Source organism: Colius striatus, chromosome 19, assembly GCF_028858725.1.
Source record: "Colius striatus isolate bColStr4 chromosome 19, bColStr4.1.hap1, whole genome shotgun sequence".
NCBI classification, from domain to species: domain Eukaryota; kingdom Metazoa; phylum Chordata; class Aves; order Coliiformes; family Coliidae; genus Colius; species Colius striatus.
Window position 1 is genome coordinate 3,410,804 of NC_084777.1, and position 20,624 is coordinate 3,431,427.

Consider the following 20,624-nt stretch of genomic DNA (forward strand, 5'->3'; position numbering starts at 1 on the left):
TCCTGTTCCAGCTGGTAAGTGCTGCCCTGGGCAGTGAGGCTACCCTCAGCTAAATGCATTTGCTGCCTTCTGGCATGAAAGCCAGAGCTGCACTGGCACAGAGATGTGCTCCACTCTGCACATGGGGCTCCTTCTCTCCCTTGGGCAACGCTGCCTAGAACCATATTTTAGCAAAACCCCATTTATTGAAACCCACTCCCAGCACCTTGGGGATTCAGGACCTTCTGGGACCTTCACACCCCACCAAAGAAGCAACAGGGGCACAGCTCTGCAGGTGTAAACTAACTGTGCTTCAGGTGGCATCTCCAGCCATGGCCAAGCTACCAGAGCTGCCTGTTTACTGTCTGCTATGGACAGTGGGTTCATTTAGAAAGGACCAGGAGGAAAACACAGGCACACAAACATCGGGGTGTCCTTCGAGGTACCGTGAGACATCGGTGCAAGCTGCAAACAGGAGAAGAGATTCATAACCAGGTCATGACATGATGAGTAAACAAGAGGATGAAAATAAACAGATATACCAACCAGTTGTCAGGATACTGCTGCACTGTCCTCCTGAGAGGTAAACACGACTGACCATGAGCGAGCCACGCATGCCAGGAGCACAGCTACCAGAAAACCACCAGGACGTGGAAGGGAAAAGGAAGGGGACACCAAATGCCAACTGCTTGGCACACCCCCAGTGCCATGCTCTGCAGGAACCTCTTCTCTTATCCCTACGTGCTGCTCTGACTTCCAATCGGTGTTTGGTTGGGGAACCTGAGTGATTCTCACAGGGTTTTGGCTGCTCTTGTGCCTCTGCATGAAGCTCTGTTCCAGCACTGGGAACTGGTTGTGTGCATAAAGCTTGCTCGTGGGAATTAGCCTTGCAAAAACCAGTCCTTCCCTGTTTCCTCTGTGATGGGATTTCCCTGTGGCAGATGCCATATGGCTCTGAAGGATAACAGGACAGGATGGGTGGCAGGCCTCGTTAGAGCTACTGGGAATTGTACACAGAAGGGATGCAGAGTCCAGAAGAAAACATCTGCAACCCTTTTATCACTTTAAATGCAGTTTGGCTGCATCAGGAGAGAAGTCAGCTCCAAGCACTCTGTGTCATTGATTAATGACAGCATGGAAGCATCACAATGAGAGTTTGCTTTGTATTTCACATTGACTGTGTTTTTCTTAGATATCCCCAGAAGAAAGGCAAACATCTTCACAGCTGTGTGCCTCCTGCAAGCACTGAGCAGCCAGGGGGAAATCCTCCCCTTGGCTTCAGGGACCCCTGTGGGCTCAGTCCCCCTGAGAGACCGTGCCCAGACAGCATGGAAAAGCACCAGAGACCTTCTCCATAGAGTAACAGGAGCTGCACCCAGAGGGAAACTCAAACTCATTCATCCTGCCCATCTACACACAGATTACAGCTGATGATATCCAGGCAAATCTCTCTCCAATTTATCAATCTCATGGTCCCAAAGTACTGACTTGGGAGAAATCCAGAGGTACTCTTCAGGCAGAAACCCAATATTCAAATGGGACTTTACTGCTGTGGTTTGTGTTCAGCAGTTCTGGGGCTTGCTTAGGCAGGTCTTCTACGTGCTGGTGGCTTTTTTTGTCCAAATAGAAAACATAGGACAGGTGAAAAGGCAAGAAAATGGCAAGACACAAAGATGGAATGAAGGGCTCCAAGTAGCACTTAAGTTCCTACTGAAAACAACACAACCCAATGAGCCCGAAGCTCTAGGTTGGCAGCTCAGTCTCTAACAGACTGGGGGAACAAAAACAAAGCAGAGAAGGTGGAGAAAGAGAGGTATTTGTACTATGAACTGATGAAGTGCTCTGTAATTAAGCCGTGAGAAGTTGCCCTCCAAGGAGCTACGAGGCTTTGCAGTCTGATTTGGTAACAGAGAAGCTGCAGAAGCCACATCCTTCTGGTGGGCAGAATCAGAGCAAAATGTGTTTAGTGGCAAAGGAAAGGCAGCAGAGGAAAACAGCAGCGGTGCTTGTCTTTGTTGTTTGCCTTTTTAAGGTGGAAGTTTGGGGCACTGCAAGAAACCTCTGCCCTGGGGAGAGGGGACACTGCACGAGGCGGCTCAGTGCTGTAGGGCACAGCAGCTCCTGCTTTCAAGGGCAGGTTGGCTTTATGCAGTGTTTCCTTCTTCCCTAATGCTCCTCATTTCACTGAGCTCATTCCCTGCATCCTGCTGATCCTACAAGAACTGATACACAGGCAGGAGGTTTCTGTTGCTTAAGGAGACCAGGCTTGCACTGATCAGTCCCTGCTCTGACATCCCTGAGCAGGGCTCAGGCTCTGCAGGAGTGGGATCTCTCCACAACGTGAATGGCCTGTTACAGGACAGGGTACCAGAGCCTTTTCTCTGTGTTTTTGCACTGCTGGCTTGCTTGCTGACATCAAACATTGTTTGACCTTATGACAGTTCTTCTCCCTTGAAAAAAAACTCCTTAATTGTGACTGAGTCAAATGCCAGTCCCCAGGCTTGGCACAGGGTCTGAAAACTTCCTGTAAAGCAATGACCTCACGTCTCTCCCAAGCTCTGGGGGTGGCTGGGGAGCCTCCAGTGTGGCTCATTCTCCAGCATATGAGATGAAACCCATCCTTTGGGGAAAACCTGCCCCCAGAGCAGAGATGTGCAGATTCACCCCCTCACCCTGGGTACCAGCGAGCACAGGCTGCGACAGCCCCGTGCCCTGCTCTGAGCTGAGGCCTCACATTAGGGATCTCTCAGGGTAAAACTCCACTGTGGGAGAACTCAGTTTGCCTTTGCCATGTGGGAAGTGCTTAGGAGACAACAACCACCCTCCTTGCATGATGGCTCTGGGCAGACACACCCACACCACCTCGGGCTCTGCAAGGGTCCCCAGCACGCCAGCACGGCCCCAAGGCCTCACCACTCGCTCTGAGATCCTCAGTGGGTTTTGTTCCTTATCCATTATTCCACCTTAAACGTGTTTTTTTGACTGTGTCTTGCCATGGTTATTAGTCCAGCATGCAGAGGGCAGCAGGTCTGGCCATACCAAAGCAGATGAGGAGCTCTGATTCAGCCTAGAGGGCCGAGGTTAGCCACTTACCAAAGACCCCCGCTTGTATTGACTATACCATGTGGAAGGCTTTTCTTTGGGCCAACGAGCCATTTTACTCTGTAAAATATGACAGGGGTTAAAGGCAACAGAAAGCACCAAGATGCATCTTACCAGTTTACCGCGCTTGAATTCACTGAACCAGGAGCCTGGGTTCTCCTTTGGCCAAGAAGTAATTCTAGTCTAGTTTGTGGAGGAAGGAGAAAGGAGACAAAAAAAACAAACAAAGAGAAAGTTACATTCAGTTCCACAAGGAGAGGCTGCATGTCTTATTGAAACTGTCCCAACTGCCTGCAAAATGTTTGCTTCATCTCTCTACAGCAGTAACCAGAGCCCCGAGGCGCCGGCAGAGCACAACGGCTGGTGTGGTGCTGCCCTGGGTGCCTCCTTTGCTAAGGGCTAATGAGCTCTGCCTCCCAGGCACTCTGGATGCAAAACCAGCAGTGCACACTAGCAGCAGGAGAGATAAAAGGAAAGATGGAGAGGTTGGGGAAGGGGGGAAAGGGAAAAATCAGGGGTAAAGGATGCCTTGATCTTCATGGGAGGGCTGGGGTGGATGAAGATGCCGGGGATGGAGAAGGCTTGCTGTCACTCTAATGCCAAAGACAGGTGCTGGGGAGCTGGGAAAGGCAAAGAAGGGGGTTGAGGAACAGGCTCTGCCTGCCTGCTGTGGTTGTGCAGCACTAAGGGGTAGCAGGGGCAGTGCATCCCACAGTCAGGGTTGGCCCATTGCACATGATGCTGCTCCAACTACCCAGAGTGATGCAGGGGATGACCTTGACAAGAAAGGAGCTGTGGGAGCAGCTTTTATGGCAGCCCCATCTAGGCAGCTGAATCACTCTTTTTTTTGAGTCAGAGCCCAAGAAAGGAGTGTGGCTGCTGTCTGCTCTCTCACCCTCCCCCACAAACTCCCTCACTTCTGCTGTAAATCTCTCCCACAACAACAGCCAAGCTACGTCCAGGTGCCTTGGGATTGTCCTCTCCTTTCCAGTACATGAACCAGAAGGTGAGTCAGTGTGTCTCTGATGGGTTAAGGATGGACTTAAAGGGGGGATATATGGCCTAAACTCTGCTGTGGCTTATAATAAAACCACTCAGCCATCCCTTAATGCTGGTGTAGCAGCTGGTTTCTTTCCTCTATGTGGAAAACCAGCAGGCTGAAGCTTTTTCTTATTTACAACAGGGCTGCACAAGTGCAGCACATTCTGTGTAGCACAAGTTGCATTTGAGGAGCATCAGAGTGGTCACAAGAGCAGCTCCACAGTGGATGAGATGGGGCCAAAGAGCCACTCACAGAGTCAGTGTGGCAGGAGGCTGAGCAACTGTAAGTTCACGGGCTGGATCTTCTTTTTTGGCTGTCAACATTTCGAGGAGAGCCATGGCATGTTAATGCAAAGGAGAGGACATCCATCTCCTGTTTAAACAGCCCTAACAAAAACTCAAGGAGGATTTACACTGCATGTTATTTGTCCTGTGCTGGCTCATATTTCTGGTGGGTGAAAAGTCAGCAAGCAAATGGCTTTTCAGCAAGCAAACAGCTTCCACTGGAGTGAACAGCTCTGGCTGCACCTTAACCCAGCTGAAGCACAACTGTGACACCAAGAGAACTCCTTCAGGATGCTTTGAAAGAGTTTCTGCTTGGCAAGAACAAAAGCTGGTCCCCAAGCATCAGGGAGAGCAGCTCTGGAATACAGAGTGTGTGGGGAGAGGACAAAAATGATGAGTATGGTTGAACCAAGCCCCTCAGGACACAAATAACTTCATTAACCTCACGCATTGGTGCCAGGAAGGGGGCTGAGGCTCCTGCACTCATTTAGCATCATTTACCCCCAAAAAACACCAGGAGAAATGACAGAGGATAACCATTTCTCTGCTCTGCCTGAAGCCACAGTAAGGGTGGAGGACTCAGCGGTGCTTGTGCACGCAGAGAGCAGAGCAGCATTCTGGCTGCAGGAGGGAAGACAAGGAATGAGTTAAATGAAGCTCCCAGGGAGCTGCAGCTCCTGCACCAACACACACTTCTGCCTTTGTAAAGCCAAGTAAAAAGAAAAGGAATTAAGGTTTTAACATTTGTTATGTCTCAAAGAGTTGTCCCAAATCACAGCTTACATCTGAGTTCATCAATGAAGTTCTCACAGTGAACATATTCCTTATCATTCTAGAAGCCAACACTGTGTAACAAAGGAATGTTCTGGCCTTTTAATCCCTACTTGCTATTGTTCAGTTCTCCTGGAACTGATTGTCTGTGAATGCTCACATTAGGAAACCATCTCTCATCAGCATGATATACACAGGGAGAGAAGGGGGAAGGTTGTGTCAACTTACTCCTTCAGATTTCTTATCAGGGAAGATGCAAGTCTCTCCACCAGCTGTGAAATTACAGTAAACTTTGAAAGAGTCCCTGGAACATCCTTGGTTAGGATCAACCCAGTATTCACCTGGATGCACAGGAGAGAAGGAAGAGTCAGCACTGTGAAGGAAGGACGATGGGCACTTCAGCAGCCACCCCACCAGAGATGGTTTATCTCTCTCATAGGCTGCTACTAATCCATCTGTTTTGGAAAGCTGCTCATGTGCTGTTGCCATCTCATACTGTGGGCACCTTATGGGAACAGCTACTGCCCATCACATAGCCCCATTCTTAGAACAGAACATCCCAACTGGAAGGGACCTCCAATGACCATCTCATCCAACTCTCCTCTACATATTCCCTCCTCACCAGCCACATTCCTCACCAGGGCCAGGGCCTCCCCAAATTAACCTCTCCTTGCACTTGCTTGTATTCCCTGTGTGGAGTTGGGAAACCCCCAGTGCTTTCCCCATCCCCCTTCTGTCCCAGGACACACCATCTGGGAAATCAGGGTGACAGAGCTGCAGATCCTTGCAGGTACGTGCTGGGTTATGCTGAGTGCCCAATGGATGCTTCATTTGCTCAATTTCCAGTTTCAAGGAATTCAGAGAGCCAAAAATTTCTTCCATGCCATCTGCATAGTCCATGTAGTTGTCAGCATTTCCATCATCCACCAGCTGGCTGGCATCAATGTTCCTCCTGGTCCTCTTGGAAGACTGGATGGGCAGTGGCTGGATGACTTCTCCTGGAGGACCCTGATTTGTGGGGAAAAGAAGATGCAACTTCTCCTTGCTTTGGCAGTGGGGAAGAGACAAGAGGAGATGGCCAAAGCAGCCACCAGCACTGAGAAGGAGACTCACAAGACACACACAAGACATGGAAAACACCCATGATGGTGCTGATGCAAACCCTGGCTCCATCTTCTCTTGTCATCTTCCCATCAGCAACTTCTCCCTTCACATCCTATTTTCTTCTCCAGCATCTCTAAGAGATGCCAATCCCCTGCTAGGAACTCCTGCTCTGCTGAATCTTTGTCCTACTCACTAACATTACAACACCCACTAACCCATTTCACACTTCATACAATGGGTTCTACTTACAGGAGGCCCTGGAGGCCCAGGAAGACCTGATTCACCTTTTGGACCTGTTGGACCCTGGGTGAAAAAAAACAAGGGAAAAACACACGAGTCACTCAGGAACAAGCATTTGCAACTTATGTCACATCCCAAACATTGTGTCTTTAGTATTTTATGGCACAACTTTCTTCCTGTCACTTGAGGCACACAAGAGGAGTCTCCTTGCCAACAACCTCCCCAAAGAAAAAACTTGCTTTGGTTATTTTGGATGCTCAGGTAAAAGAAAACCTCAGTCCAACACTTGGGCTTCAGCAGTCCCATTTTGCTGAGGCTTCCTACAGCAAAGGAAGGATTTGCCAATAGTTGAAGCTCTTCACTCTCCAAAATCAATTCAACAGTTTCATAAATCAATTCCAGTCTTCATAAAACATTGAAAAAAAAAACCCCAACCATGAGAAAAAGCCATTAGGAAGCTGCCCAGGAGGAATGTTGAGCTGCCTGCACAGGCAGCCTGGGCCATGGAGCTCGTTTCAGTGGTGCCTCTCTCACTGAGCTCTTCATCTGCAGTTTGCCACCTCCTGCTCACAGGCTATTTTTAATACCCTGGTAGGTTTTCTCCTAAGGACTATGGGCTGGGTTCCTCCTTCTGATCTTTGCTGCACTCATGTTCAGTGGAGTACAGTGTGTGTAACAGAAACCTTTCCCAATTAGCATTTGTGGGCTCAGACAGCCTGAAAAGGCTGCCTTTTGCTACAGTCAGCTGGGGCTAATTGCCTTAATGCCAGTGATGTGCAGGAGTCACAGCAGGTTATGCACTTAATGAGAGCTCCTCAGTCTATTCATTTAACAAGTTCTATACTCACTGATGATCCTTTAGCACCTTTGGGACCAGGTGGACCCTGTACAGAGAAAAATGCAGAGAGGAGTCAGTACATTTCCCAGCAGAGGAGTTGTCAGCCACTCCTCACAGATAGTGTTATAGGTGGGGTTTTATTTGATTCACTTCCTTTTCTGTTCCCCCTTTCCACATCCACCTGAGTTTGGTGTTGCTTTTATTTGCAAACACACAAAAAGCATTGGTGCCAGACTGGTTTGTGTCAGTGCTCCACACTCCTGCCTGGATGGGGGACTGGAAAAGCTGCTGTGTGATCACTGTAACCCAGAGCTCATCCTGGCTCTGTGCTATGGCCACCCAGCCAATGCTGCTCACCCAAGGGTGCAGGCTGCAGCCTTTGGGCAGCCAGTGAAAGCAAAACGCAAATAGCACCAAAAAAATCACCATGTGACTGTAGATAACCCAGAAAAAAGGGGGATAAGAAGGAGGGTGGGCTGATTTCCCTGCCTCAATCGTGCCATTGCTCCCTGTGCCCATCCCCACGAGTCACCCTCCCAGGACTCCTGGCACTCATTCAGGGGTTTGCAATGGGTCCAACCATGCAAACCCATCCCCATCAGCATCCTCATCCAAGGTCAGGCCAGGAGGACTGAGCTGGGTACCAGGGAGCTCCAAAGTGCCCCCAGAAGTGTTGTGTAGCTCCCAAGGAAAGAGAAGCCAAGTCCTTGTCACGTACCGGTAATCCTGGTGGCCCTGGAGGTCCGATGGGCCCAGAAGGACCTGTAATGCCCTGAAAAAGCAAAGCAGAACCACAGTGACTGGTCTACAACTGCTCAACTAACATCTAACATTTGGAAGACTCCAAATCTGGAGCTGTAACTGGCTTTCAAGCACTTGTGTGGCTCAGACAGGAGCGTGTCGAGGGGATCTCGCGTCTCATTTAAGCACACAGGTTAAAAATCAGTCCTCTAGAGGCATATTTAATGTTACCATCCCTCCAAGTCTGTTCAACTGGTTTTATATGGCCCCTGAGAATCTGCTTCCTGCTCAAATGGATCATTTTGGAGCATCTCTACAGTTCACATGTAGAACAAATGGTGTTAATGCAGAAAATACCCCTCAAAAATCAGCTCGAGTCCCCTGCTGAGGCTGAGCAGCTCAGCCCAAGGGCAGCAAAGCCCACAGCTCCAATGCACACTTCATTAAGGTCTTGGGGAATATTTACCTGCTCTCCTTTGGGTCCTGCTGAGCCTTGGGGGCCTGGGAGACCTCTGTCACCCTTTTCTCCCTGCTCTCCTGGAGGTCCAATAAGACCAATTAAACCTGGATGACCCTAAGGGAAAGCAGCAGATGTTAATTATGATCTCTCAGTGGAAGTCACCAAACAGCCAAAGCTACTCAGTAGATACAAACCCCCAACTATCTGAGCAAGGTGACAGGAGTTTGTAGCTATCCCTGACACCTGGAAGTGGCAGAGCACAGCAAAGCACCAGGTTTCTACAACAGAAAACACTACAGATATAGACAGGGAAGTGCTGCACTGGAGCACCTGCTCATTTCATGTGCTAACATATGTTACATCAGCTCCTGCAAGACTGAGAATCCTGCCCCAAAGCAAGGCAGGTGTCTACACCTCCCTGTGCCCTCTGCTGAAGTCCCAGGGACTAGCTCTGCCACGTGCTGCACGCTCACAACTCTCCATCTCTCCTCTAATCTAACGCTTCCAGAGTGGGAGAGAGAGAGCACATGGGCTGGTGGCACTCCTCAGCCTTGTCCTGTCAGCTGCAGGACCCCTCTGCAATGACTTTTTCCCCCCATATCCAGACCTGGGCGCCAGTGAGACCCTGTGTGCCACTCTCACCTTCTCCCCTTTAGGACCAGAGTCTCCTTTCAGACCAGGCAAACCCGGTGGGCCCTTTGGGAGACAGAGAGGAGAACAAAAGAGAGGATCAATTCATGTAAAATGCATTCACACATGTCAAAAACTCAGGGAATTTGATGGCCTGGACATACCATTGGTCCTGGAGGGCCATCTGGGCCAGGAGATCCTGGGAGACCTTGTTCACCCTGTAAAACAGTGCAATTCCCTCAGAACAGTCATTCACGACAGCAGTGCTCCCAGCAGGGATGCTTCTGCTTATTCACCCATCTCAGCTAGTCCCTGTGCCAGGGAACGTGTGCCCTGGCTTCTCACAGATGGCAAAGGCAAAAGGATTTCTGTTCCTTTCATGCTCAAGTGTCTCCTGGGAAAGGGACTTTGGAAGTGATGGAAACTCGCCCACGGTGAGTGAGTGAGTGAGCAGACCCAAGACTCAAATCCAACATGCTGGGAGATGATATTCACTGTTATCTCCACTGAATGTGTTTTCTCTGCTGTCAGGCATTGAAGCATAGGCAGAGCATCACTCTGGGAGAAAGGCATCTTCCCAGGCAGAGGGGTCACAGGAAAGCAGCAGGAACTTGGTCAGCTTGGGAATACTCACGACTGGACCAGGAATCCCTCGAAGGCCATCGGGGCCAGGCTTCCCTGGAGCACCTTGGGGACCAATTGGGCCAGTCTTCCCAGGAGGTCCTTCCAAACCAGCTTCACCCTAGATGTAAGAGGCACAAAGGGTCTCATTTTCATTGGGTATCAAACCACCTTCTCAAATACACCGTGGCTGCTGCCAGGCTGTCACAGAGTGAATACAGGCCCATGCAAAGCAGGCTAAACCTGACTTTCCCTATGCTCCCTACCCCTTAGGCACTGAGGATAAGTCTCCAAACTCCTTCACTTTTCTGCCTGGCCTATTTCTGCTGATTTTCAGCACTAACCACCCTTTGGGCTGGGAGCTCTCTGGAGCAGAAAGCCTTCCTGGGTTTGGTCCTGGGAGATGAACTAGCAGAGGACATCTTCCTCCTCCTCCTTCTCCCCCAGTGTTCCTGTGGCTGCCACATCAACTGCATCTATAATTTGCAACCTCATTCTACATTCCCTCCCCCCTCCATCAAAACAATCCTGCTCCAGTGATGCTGGTTGCCCTGGGAAAGGATGTAGGACTGTGCATGCTGTATTATTTGCAACACATTAAATTGCCAAATATGGCACTTCTGTCATTTCCAAAGAAGAAAAACATTCCCATGACCTTCCTGGGCCCTAATTATCCCCACAGAGTTTGTTAAAAGATGAAACATAAGCTTGTATTTGAAGCCAATGGCCCCAGATTCAGGCTAATTTGTTGTAACACACAGCAAGAATGAAATCCCTGTCCTTCAAACACAATGGCACAGAAAGGATGTGGTAGAAGCGAAACCCCATTCAGCTCTTACCTTGGCTCCTTTCTCTCCTTGCCTTCCTTCAGGACCAGCTGGACCAGGGGGGCCCTAGAGAAAGCACAAAATAGATGCAGAAGTTAAGACAACACAGATCCAAAATGGTCTGTTTCAATTAGTAAAACGATGCCACAGCTCCAGGGAAGGAGACAAAATGGAAACAAATATCTCTGAAAAGCCTTTAAAATTAGCTTCTTGCCAAATGAATCCCTGAGCTCTGCCTGCAAGGCAGCAAGAGCAGGAGCACCTCATCCTTGTGTTTTGGTTTGAGTGTTAAAATCCCCCTCATTATCCATGGCATTGAGCTGACAGCTTCCCATCAATTCCCAGTGGCTGCAGATGGTGAGTAAGTTCTGTTATTATTACTCTTCATTTCACATGCTGCTGCCTTGCTTTTACTGTAGACCTCCCAATAACATGAGCTTCAGAAAGCCAAGACAAAGCCATTTGGGACAAAGACTCCTCAACACTCAGCTTACCCTTTTTCCTGGAGGTCCTGAGGGGCCTGGCTCTCCCGTGGGACCAGGGGAACCCTAGATGGAGAGGGGAGAAGAACAAGCCATAACTGCACCAAGAGACATGGGAAGGAGGAGCAAACATGTAAAACTTCAGAGTTGAGATCTAAAGCCTGTGCTCATCTGAGGTGTAGGTGGCTGGGACAACTCCTGACACCTCCTCAGGGCTGCAGGAGGTATCTTGTTTTATCCCTTCCCACCAGGCACAGCAAAGTCAAAAGGAAAGACTTAGGCAGGGTTTCTCCACAAGCTAATTCTTGCTTGCAGGATGTACTGCTGAGCAGCCAGGCTGCCAGGACCAGGAGGGACAGGCACCAGGGCACCAGTGCAGCAGAAGCTGCTGGGAAGCAGATGCTGGTTGCCCTTCTGTGTCAAAAGCCCTTGGGCCTGACCACTGAAACCATGGGGACTGATGGGGAGCAGATCTCATCTAGCTCATCGACTCACAGTCTGTCCAGGTTCACCATCATCACCTTTGTCACCAGGGGGACCATCTTGACCCTAAAAAGGAAGGAAAGAGAAGCAAGCAGGTGTATTTAGGGTGTGAAATGAGTTGAGCTGAGTGTTAGCAGGGTTCAGATGGTCTTCATGCCACCAGGCACCATCCCTTCCCCTCTCCCATGGAGAATACAGGCACCAGCAAACATCCTGTGTCGAACACTGTGGAGGGCAGCATTTGTAAAGCTACTGCAGCATGGGCAGTCTTATGGTGGGGACTTCCTACTCTTCTCCAAGTAAAAGAAGAGCAAATGTCAGGGAAGTTGCTGGAGAATGAACAGCACATGGTCATTTTTCACTACACCAAGAGGAGGAACCTAACTGTGAGAGAAACACTTACAGCTGGACCAGGTTCTCCAGGAGGACCAGGGTCACCAGGGAAACCAACTGGACCCTGCAAAGAGAGAAGATGTCCCCAAGTCAGAGATGTTGTACCTGGGGAGGTGCAGAGCACTGGAGCCTGTTACCCCAGCAATGACACAGGGAGTTCCCCTACAGAGCAAAACCCCAGCTCCCTCCCCTCAAATGGAATCCCAGGCCACAGCCCAGCTTTGCACCTTCAGCAATTTCAGCTCTGCATCCAGACTACACAAAACCCCAGAGGCAACACTGGGAGTTTCATCTGGGCTCTTGTTTCCATGAACACTTTGGACAAGTGGCAGTGAAATCCTCACAGCTCTGGGGAAAGTGGAGATTAGAAGATGCTGCTTTTGCTTCCTGCAGGATGTGTGACACTTTTCACGTGAAGATCCTCTCAAAGCCTTTAAGGACTAAAACACTTCACTGCTCTTCTCCCTACAATATCTGTTGTGCACTTCAAATGATTCTGAGAACCAGCACTCAGACAACAGGCTTCAAACCAGTAATTCAGTATCCCCAAACTCCATCTTTTCTGAGAGATGACTGACTGCCCTGCCTTCCTCTGCTTTGTGCCATCTTTGCTTATCACATAACAAATTCCTTCATCCAGCATCCATCAAAGAAGCCAGCAAGATAAACACTGGACCATTGTCATGTGGTATAAATCAGCACAGCTCTCCTGGCTTCAAGAGAGCTACAGCAATTAGCATCAGCAGGGATCTGACCCTAGAGATACAGCTCCCAAATTCATATCAATCTCCTCCATGCTACTTTGGAAGCTTTGCTCTCATGCAGAGGACCTTGGAAACACATAAGCTCAAGCATAAAGTAAACCTACTGCAGGCCTCCTACGTAGGGGTGAGTATTCTGATAGCCTGAAACAACAGGACTAAGAATTCAAGTACTGCTGGAAGCTATGGAGCAGCTGGGCCCTTCCTCATTAGCACCCTAAAGAGGGGACTAACATCACAGATCATCAGAGGAGCAATCCTCTGTCTGCTAAACTGTTTCAAATTTGCACAAAGATCTCTGGAAAACATGTTTTCATGCAGAAATCTCTCTGGGCAAGAGGAAGAACCAGTGCTTGGATGGGAGGAGGATACTTACAGGGCTGCCTTTGGGACCGTCATCGCCAGGTGGCCCTTTGGGGCCAGGTGGCCCAGCAGCACCAGAGGGACCTGCTTCACCCTTCTCACCTCTTTCACCTTTAGGGCCCTGTAGAGGAAAAAAGGTACTTCTATTATCCAGGAAAACAAGTTACCCATCACTAACCATCCTTCAATCAATTCTAAGAAGATCTATTTGTGTCTCAAAGCACGAGGACATGATTTAGCAGTCCCTTCCCACAAAGAGTAAATGGTTTCATGTTGTTCCCTCGTGGGAAGCCCATGTGCAGTGACTAAACCTCACACTATAAATACTCAGTAACACACTGATGTGTCACCCCATACCCAAACCAAGGATATGGCTTGCTTCAGCCCCATCCAGATGCCTCTGACACTCTTTCAACCAGCTCCTCAGGGGACACCACTGAAGAAAAGGTCCATCAGAGCAAGAGCCAGCGTGCAGGGTGCTTACCGGGAGGCCAACCTCGCCAGGAAGTCCAGGCTCACCAGATTCACCAGGTTCACCCTGCAGAGGGGAAAAGAGGATGAGCACACTCACATTTCTTTCAGCTGCTGAGTTTTCTGCCCAAGCAGCAAAGCCCCTGCAAGAGCCTTGTAACAAACCCCTGCGTGTTTCAGTCTGGTTTGCCTGGATGCTTTACCTTCTCTCCTACTGCTCCAGGATTGCCTATTCCCCCAGAGGGACCCTGGGGACCATCTGCTCCAGGGGGTCCAGATGGACCTCTGGGTCCAGGTGGGCCTGGTGGGCCCTGAGAGAAGAGGGAGACAAGTGTAAGTCATGTTTCTTGGAGCAAGGTCTACGTCAGTGATGGAAAGAACACAATATGAAAGCACCTTACCATTTGCCCAACATCACCCGTTTCTCCCTTCTCACCAGGTGGTCCAGGCAAGCCCTGTGGAGGTGGAGAGGATGAGTTTTAGCTGTGAACATCTCAGGTGCAGCCCCAGCTCTCACTACCCTAAGCCATCTCTAGATGCTGCTAATTACCTGCAAGCCCACTGGGCCAGGGGGACCAGGGAAACCTCGGGGTCCTTCATCACCTTTCTGACCAAAGAGGCCTTGCTGTCCTCTGGGACCTGGCTCTCCATCAGCACCCTATGAGGAGAGAGTCTAACACAGCTTAGCAAAGACAATAGGTAGATGCAAAGCCCCATCCCCACCATCTCCTGTTGGGCACCATCAGTGCCAGGCAGAAGTATTAAGGTCTATTAATCACTGTCAAATCTCTCCCTAGAGATTTGATGGTTAGAAAGGGGGTGTTTGCTCCCAGGGGACAATACTCACAGCTGGGCCAGGCTGACCGATCGGGCCCTGAGGGCCGGTAGGACCTGGTGGACCCTGCCATGAAACACAAGTGCAACGTCAGCATGAGGAGCACAGAGTGTAAAACCTCAGTGGTTTTCAGACTGAACTGCATTTTCAGAGTGAAAGCCTCCACCAAATGTCTGCTAATTCCCAAAACAGAGTGGGAGGACAGTGCCAAGTGTCCCTGGCCACCCCAGCATCCCTCAGCCCTGCTGCCAATGGCAGACGTGTCTGTGGCATTGTTTCTCCAGCAAAGCAATATCACACCACTCAGCTCCATCTAGATGCTTCAGTGTAATTTATCCTCCTCAGACTCTGAGCAGCACACAAAGGGTTCTTTAGGAAAGGAACTGCAGCTGAACAACCAGCTTTAAGGGCAAGAGCTGCTAATGCTTCACAGGTATTCAGACAGGACAAGGGTGACAGGGAAACATCTCAGTGTATTCCTGAGAGCTGGAGGCTCTCACTCCACTTTACATCATGTGAGTACTTGATGAAGCAAAGGAGAAGATGAATCAGTGATAGAAAGGAATGAAAATGCTATGGGTTTGTGTTGCCAGCAAGGCACAGGCTCCTCCAGGGCAGCAGCTCCAACGATGGCCACTCCACTCACCTGCTCCCCTTTGTCACCCTTGCTGCCCTTCTGGCCAGGCTCCCCGATCTCTCCCTGCCAGGTACAAAGGGCACAGTTAGTTCACTGGGTCACCACTTCCATATCTCATCATTCAAGCAACAGTCCTGTGTCTCTGCATCCACCTCCCAAGGATCACAGAAATAACCCAGACATTTGGGCCACTGCAGGTGGAACCAAACACTTTTACACCCCAAAACGTTCCTCAGCTGCCACGTGATGCAAGAAGCATCGTTTTGTTATCAGTGATGAGTGATTCATCCCAGCTACTGCTTCCTAAGAACAAGAGGGGCTTAATGACAGAGAAGGAAAAGGTAATGAATTAGAATTAAAAGGACATGAATTGGAAAGCCAGACACCCATGAGCAGCCCACCCAGCACAGGCTCCAGGGGAGGATGATCTCGTGGGATTGCAAGTGCCATAAAGCATCCCTGTGTCGTGACCAGCAGCACAGGGGATGCAATGTGGGGGTAATGGCAGCATGTTGCCCAATTCCTTCCCTGAGTGAGCCTTTGCAGCAAGGAGCTGCTCCCACCTTGTCTCCATCCTCTCCAGGAGGGCCGACAGGACCTGCTGGACCTGGTAGTCCCACGGGGCCTTGGATGCCATCCCGACCAGCTGGTCCTTGAGGACCCTTCTCACCCTGGAAGCAGAACAAGCAGGCAGGTCACACAGAGCTCTGTCCTCCACCCTCCAATTACATCCCATTAATGTTTTATTCAGCTGCTAATGACCCCTGACTATATGGGCATGTACAGCAAAACTGGTTTCCAGCTGGTATTTCACAAGACTCTCTGTCTGAAACAGGACAAAGTTTCCACCTTGAGAGATAAAGAAAGAACAAACCAATCTAAACAGTGAATACCCAGATCACAGCTGCAATTTCCCTGCTACAGCAATATCATCAGATCTAATCTCAACCCTCTGCCACCTCACTGGATGACAAACAAAACTCCCAACTAATTTTTCTTCCCACAAGCAAGTTGGGACTGATCCTGCCCCAGTACTCGCTGCATGCTCCCTCCCTGGCTGATCCCCAGCTGATGGGGGTTTCTCAGGAAGCCCTGAGCTCCCTCCTGAGCTTCTGGACAAAGAAAAAACACCTGAAGAGCATAAAGCAATCACTTCTAGTCTCCTGCTGCAACATCCACTCCTATTCCTCAGACCTGGAGCCTTCAATCAAATGTTGTTTGTTTACAGCAACTGAACAGTGAATATTTTTGTGTTTCCCTGTACATAATTTAATTGCAGCTGAATCCTGGCTGCTCTCTTCTGAATAATTAGATGCCACATCAATTGCCTATTCATCTAAGCACTGATACATCACACAGGTACTTGGCAGGACAGATGTTTATAAAGCTGATTCACGAGGAAATTCTTGCCACTGGACTAGCTGCTGGAGTCTCTAATAAGACAGCAAATGTGGAATATAGTGGCAGATGAACACTTTTGATAACAACAATCAATCACTTGGAGTGTTCCCCTGCAGTCTGAAATCAGCATTTGCTCATCCTGCCGGGTCTGAAGCTGAGCTTAGGCTCGAGGCAGACAACCCAAAAACTCCCTGCAAAACCATTTGGGCACGAATTAGAGGCACAGCCTTTCTCCTTGGGGCTGGCACGGTGCTGAGCTCTTCAGGGACAGAAACAGCCCTCCCCAGCCCACTCTCTCCTGCCTGCACGTGACACCGCACACGGGCGCCTGGGGAGCGAAAGACGTGAGAGTTTGGGTGGGCTGGTGAGGGAAGGCTCAGGAGAGGGACCATATGGCAGAACTCAGCCACACTCTGCTCAGGCTCCTGTGACAGCAGCTCCTTCCACGAGTGACAGTGGGATTGCCTGGGAGTGCTAATGCTGTGGCAGCACCACAGAATCCCAGCATGGTGGGGTTGGAAGGGCTCTGCAGAGCTCATCCAGCCCAACCCCTGCTAAAGGAGGTTCCCCTCACTCAGGGGGCACAGGAATGTGTCCAGGTGGGTTTGGAAACCTCCTGAGGAGCCTCCACATCCTCCCTGGGCAGCCTGGGCCAGGGCTCCCTCACCTCAGCACCAAAGGAGCTTCTCCTTGTGTTTGTGGAACTGTTGTGTTCCAGCTTGTGCCCATCACCCCTTGTCCTGCCATTGGCCACTACAGATGGCCCCATCCTCTCGACACCCACCCTTTAGGGATTTACCAGCATTGATAGTGTCCCCTCTCAGCCTTCTCTCCTCCAGGCTAAACAGCCTCAGGTCCTGTCCTCATCAGAGAGATGCTCCAGGCTTACCACCTTGGTATCCAACAAGGATGCAGGAGAACAGCCAGACCAGGGCTTTGATACACCCAACATGAGGAAATTCCTTTGTAATCCATTTCTTTCTTCATCTTTTACACACCCACTCTAGGGAGTGTTTCCTGCCACTGTACACCTTTCTATTTGACCCACAGCTGTTGCCTTTATACTTACTGGGGCTCCCTTTTCCCCTGCAGGCCCTGGAGGTCCCTGGGGGCCAGGTCGCCCTGGCAGGCCTATGGGGCCGGCTGATCCCGCAGGGCCACGCTCACCAGGAGAGCCCTGTTGGGAGAAGGAAAGAAGGAAGAATCAACTGGAGCATTGAGCTTCACCTATATACACAGAGAAAGAAACCCAACAGCAGGATGCTGCCAACCCTTTGTCAGTAAGTGAGCCCATTTGATGGAGCTGCCTGCCACGTGATGACTCGGTACCCTCAGCCTAAAGGGTCCTGCAGATCTCTTCCTCATCAAGATCTCTGCAAGGGATGGGATCTCCTCTGATGCTGCAAGGAGCTCAGTTCCTGGGGGCACATTATCAGCTTGGAACATGAGCATGAAGCACCTCATGCAGCAGGGAGGATTGGATGATGACTGTTTTTTTCCAGGGAGCACTGAGCACGAATCTCAAGCAGAGGCAACGTTACAGAGGGAAAGCAGGTGACTTAGAAGCCAAATTCTCCATGTCCTGAATCATTTCAGTTCCTTCTCAGCTTGTCATGTATGTTCAGAGCTGACAGCACAGAATGACTGAGCTGGTAACACAAGTGTCTTGCAAAAGCAAGCAATATCCAGCAAGTTGTTAGTTAGTGCAATGGAAAGAAGGGATAAAGCACTGAGCTGTGACTAACCCTCTGTTTTGCCTTGCCAAGCTTGTAAATGGGTTAGGTAGTGCCTGTAAGGATGAGGATACTCACTGCTGGACCTGGGGGGCCTGGGGGACCTTCGTTGCCTTTCAGCCCTGGAGCACCCTGGAAGGAGGAAAACAAAGTCATCGAGGGAGGTGGGTGCTGCACTGCCTGGGCATCCTTCCTGCTGGAAGGACTGAGCAGCCTCTACTCACAATGGGGCCAGGGAGCCCTCTCTCTCCAGGGAAGCCTCGCAAGCCTGGGGGACCGTCCTTCCCTGGGAGGCCAGCGGGACCTGGGTCCCCCTGCAACGACAAGGACAAAGAGCTGAGGAGCTGCAGACTCCACAGACACCCAGCTCCTCTCTCTGGGCTCAGCTTGTGATGAGACACTGTGTGACATCACGTCTCATCTGAATCACTCCACCTCTGGGAGAGAGCTGAGTGGCCAGGCTTGCTGGTCCCTACCTTGGTCCCTTCTTTTCCAGTGAGGCCAGGAAGACCTTGTTCACCTGGGGGACCGGGAGGGCCTGGATGTCCCCGCTCACCCATCGGCCCAGTCTCACCAGTTGGACCCTGAAGAAACAGAGATCAGAGAGGTGGTGTTGGGTATCAGTGGAGCAAACAATGAAGGAAGAGGTACAGGCTATTTGTTCATCAGATGCAAGGTGCTCCTTCCCTGCAGTGCCACCAGGAACCCCTGCAGAGATGTCTCCTTTGGCATGGAAAGGGACCTTGCTTTGGAAGTGGGCAACGTGTTACTCAAGAGACTATCAGCACTGGGAACCTCTGGAATGAGAGTGTTCATGTAAAGGAGATGTTATTACTACAATTACCATGCTTAGGGTTGTTTTGTGGGGTGTTTTTCAGTTGAAAACTTCCTAAGCACTCTACAGTCCCACTGATTCTTCTTTATATGGGGTGTAAATAATGGATGAGGCTTGTCCTGCACAGCAATTACTGACTGCCTCTGTGCTCTACGTGGGCACTAATGGTGATGAGTGTCACAGAAAGCCCAGTGCAGAAGCTTCCCAAGTGGCCCATTTTGGAAGAGGACAAAAGCCAGATGCACAGGGCTACAACATCCCTGCAGGCTGGTGTCTGCTGGGATGGTGGTGGCTGTAATTCATGGCACCCTGCAGGGTGCCACTTAGTTTAAGCAGAAGGATGACACTGCCATTGCTCAGCAAGCACAGATCACACCAGTTACACACAGCAGAGCCAAATACAACTGCCACAGAATCTAATTTGCACTTGAGAAGTCAGATACAGTCAGGGAATTGCCCCTGATCAGGGAATTTACAAACCAGGGACTTTACACTATCATTAAAGAGGACAAATTAATTACTTAGTAATTAAAGAGCAACCTCCTCAGCAGCTCAGGAAGGAAGACTTAACCCAAAGCCAGTCCTACTCAGCCTACAAAACTGGTCCATGAGCCTTTCATGTCTGTACCTAAGGGGTACAAATCCTGGCTGTGCAGTTGTTATTCTCAGATTGCAGAGCTCACTGTGACTGAAGGTAAAACAGCCCAACCCTGACAGAATCCAGCAGCACTTTCTATTAAGAGGGAACTATTTCTTTATAACCACAGGGAAGAGCAGTGTTGCATCAGGGCTACAATGCCCTCAATGCCCCAGTAGCTGTGGTTAACTCTCCAGTAACTTCAGTAACGCCCCAGTAACTCTCTGGTTGCTTGAGTCTTTTGCTCAGGCTGTGTGTAGCTGGTGTCCCTCTCACCCTACATCACTTTTACACCAAGGCAGCTCTGCCAAGTTCACTTGAGCCACTTTATTTACAGCAGCTTCCAGCCACGTTGTCCAAATGCCACCTCAACACCTCACCAAGCTGGGCTGGGACACGTTGGGAGATTTCATACCCTGGCCAGGAATTTCAAAGCCATCAAGCTTGCTTTGCCATGGCTTTGCCATCCCTGGGAGTGTCTCTGTGCTGTATAACCTGTGGTTTCAGCAGCTCCAGTTGAACTGTCAGGGCTGTGAGAGCCTGCAGTGCCCATGGGTGAAGATGAGCTGCAGAGGGTTGGTGCCAGCACCAGCACTTGTTTCTTACCTGAGGGCCTACAACACCAGGGGGTCCTGGAGGGCCAGTCTTGCCTTGGAAACCCTGTCAGAGAGAGGGAAAAGAGATGTCAGTGCTGCCAAGGAGAACCTCAATGAGGGTCACAGACTGCAACCCAACTGCTCCTCTGCTGAAACTACTGACCAGGAATGGATGGATGGACACCCACAGAGAAAAGAAACAAGAAATCAAACAGAAGGTGGTTTCTGTACATTTACACAGGGGTGAGAGAGGAAGAAAAAGGGATTCTCAAAGCTCAGCTCTGCTGATGGATGGAGCTACCATTAAAAAGTCTGCTAGGAACACAAAACCTCCTGGGGAAACAGCTCTTCAAATGGC

General features: G+C 50.2%; 1 protein-coding gene across 3 annotated transcripts in view; it reads right to left on the reverse strand.

Moving 5' to 3' along the window:
- The window catches only part of COL5A1 (collagen type V alpha 1 chain), a 150,171-nt gene that overhangs the window by 6,473 nt on the left and 123,074 nt on the right, over positions 1-20,624 (reverse strand). Inside the window, exons 38-64 of one of the 3 annotated variants that reach the window (XM_062011591.1) lie at positions 20,277-20,330; positions 18,675-18,782; positions 18,423-18,512; positions 18,277-18,330; positions 17,535-17,642; positions 15,628-15,735; positions 15,074-15,127; positions 14,440-14,493; positions 14,143-14,250; positions 13,994-14,047; positions 13,796-13,903; positions 13,606-13,659; positions 13,135-13,242; positions 12,008-12,061; positions 11,617-11,670; positions 11,134-11,187; positions 10,652-10,705; positions 9,826-9,933; positions 9,356-9,409; positions 9,204-9,257; positions 8,568-8,675; positions 8,079-8,132; positions 7,371-7,406; positions 6,532-6,585; positions 5,928-6,186; positions 5,407-5,519; positions 3,073-3,141 (exon numbers count right to left, since the gene is read on the reverse strand). In XM_062011591.1, coding sequence (XP_061867575.1) covers positions 3,073-3,141; positions 5,407-5,519; positions 5,928-6,186; positions 6,532-6,585; positions 7,371-7,406; positions 8,079-8,132; positions 8,568-8,675; positions 9,204-9,257; positions 9,356-9,409; positions 9,826-9,933; positions 10,652-10,705; positions 11,134-11,187; positions 11,617-11,670; positions 12,008-12,061; positions 13,135-13,242; positions 13,606-13,659; positions 13,796-13,903; positions 13,994-14,047; positions 14,143-14,250; positions 14,440-14,493; positions 15,074-15,127; positions 15,628-15,735; positions 17,535-17,642; positions 18,277-18,330; positions 18,423-18,512; positions 18,675-18,782; positions 20,277-20,330 — 2,187 coding nt within the window. Of the gene's footprint in view, positions 1-3,072; positions 3,265-5,406; positions 5,520-5,927; positions 6,187-6,531; positions 6,586-7,370; positions 7,407-8,078; positions 8,133-8,567; positions 8,676-9,203; positions 9,258-9,355; positions 9,410-9,825; positions 9,934-10,651; positions 10,706-11,133; positions 11,188-11,616; positions 11,671-12,007; positions 12,062-13,134; positions 13,243-13,605; positions 13,660-13,795; positions 13,904-13,993; positions 14,048-14,142; positions 14,251-14,439; positions 14,494-15,073; positions 15,128-15,627; positions 15,736-17,534; positions 17,643-18,276; positions 18,331-18,422; positions 18,513-18,674; positions 18,783-20,276; positions 20,331-20,624 lie in introns of all 3 variants that reach the window. The other 2 variants (XM_062011590.1, XM_062011589.1) reach the window with 2 other exon arrangements.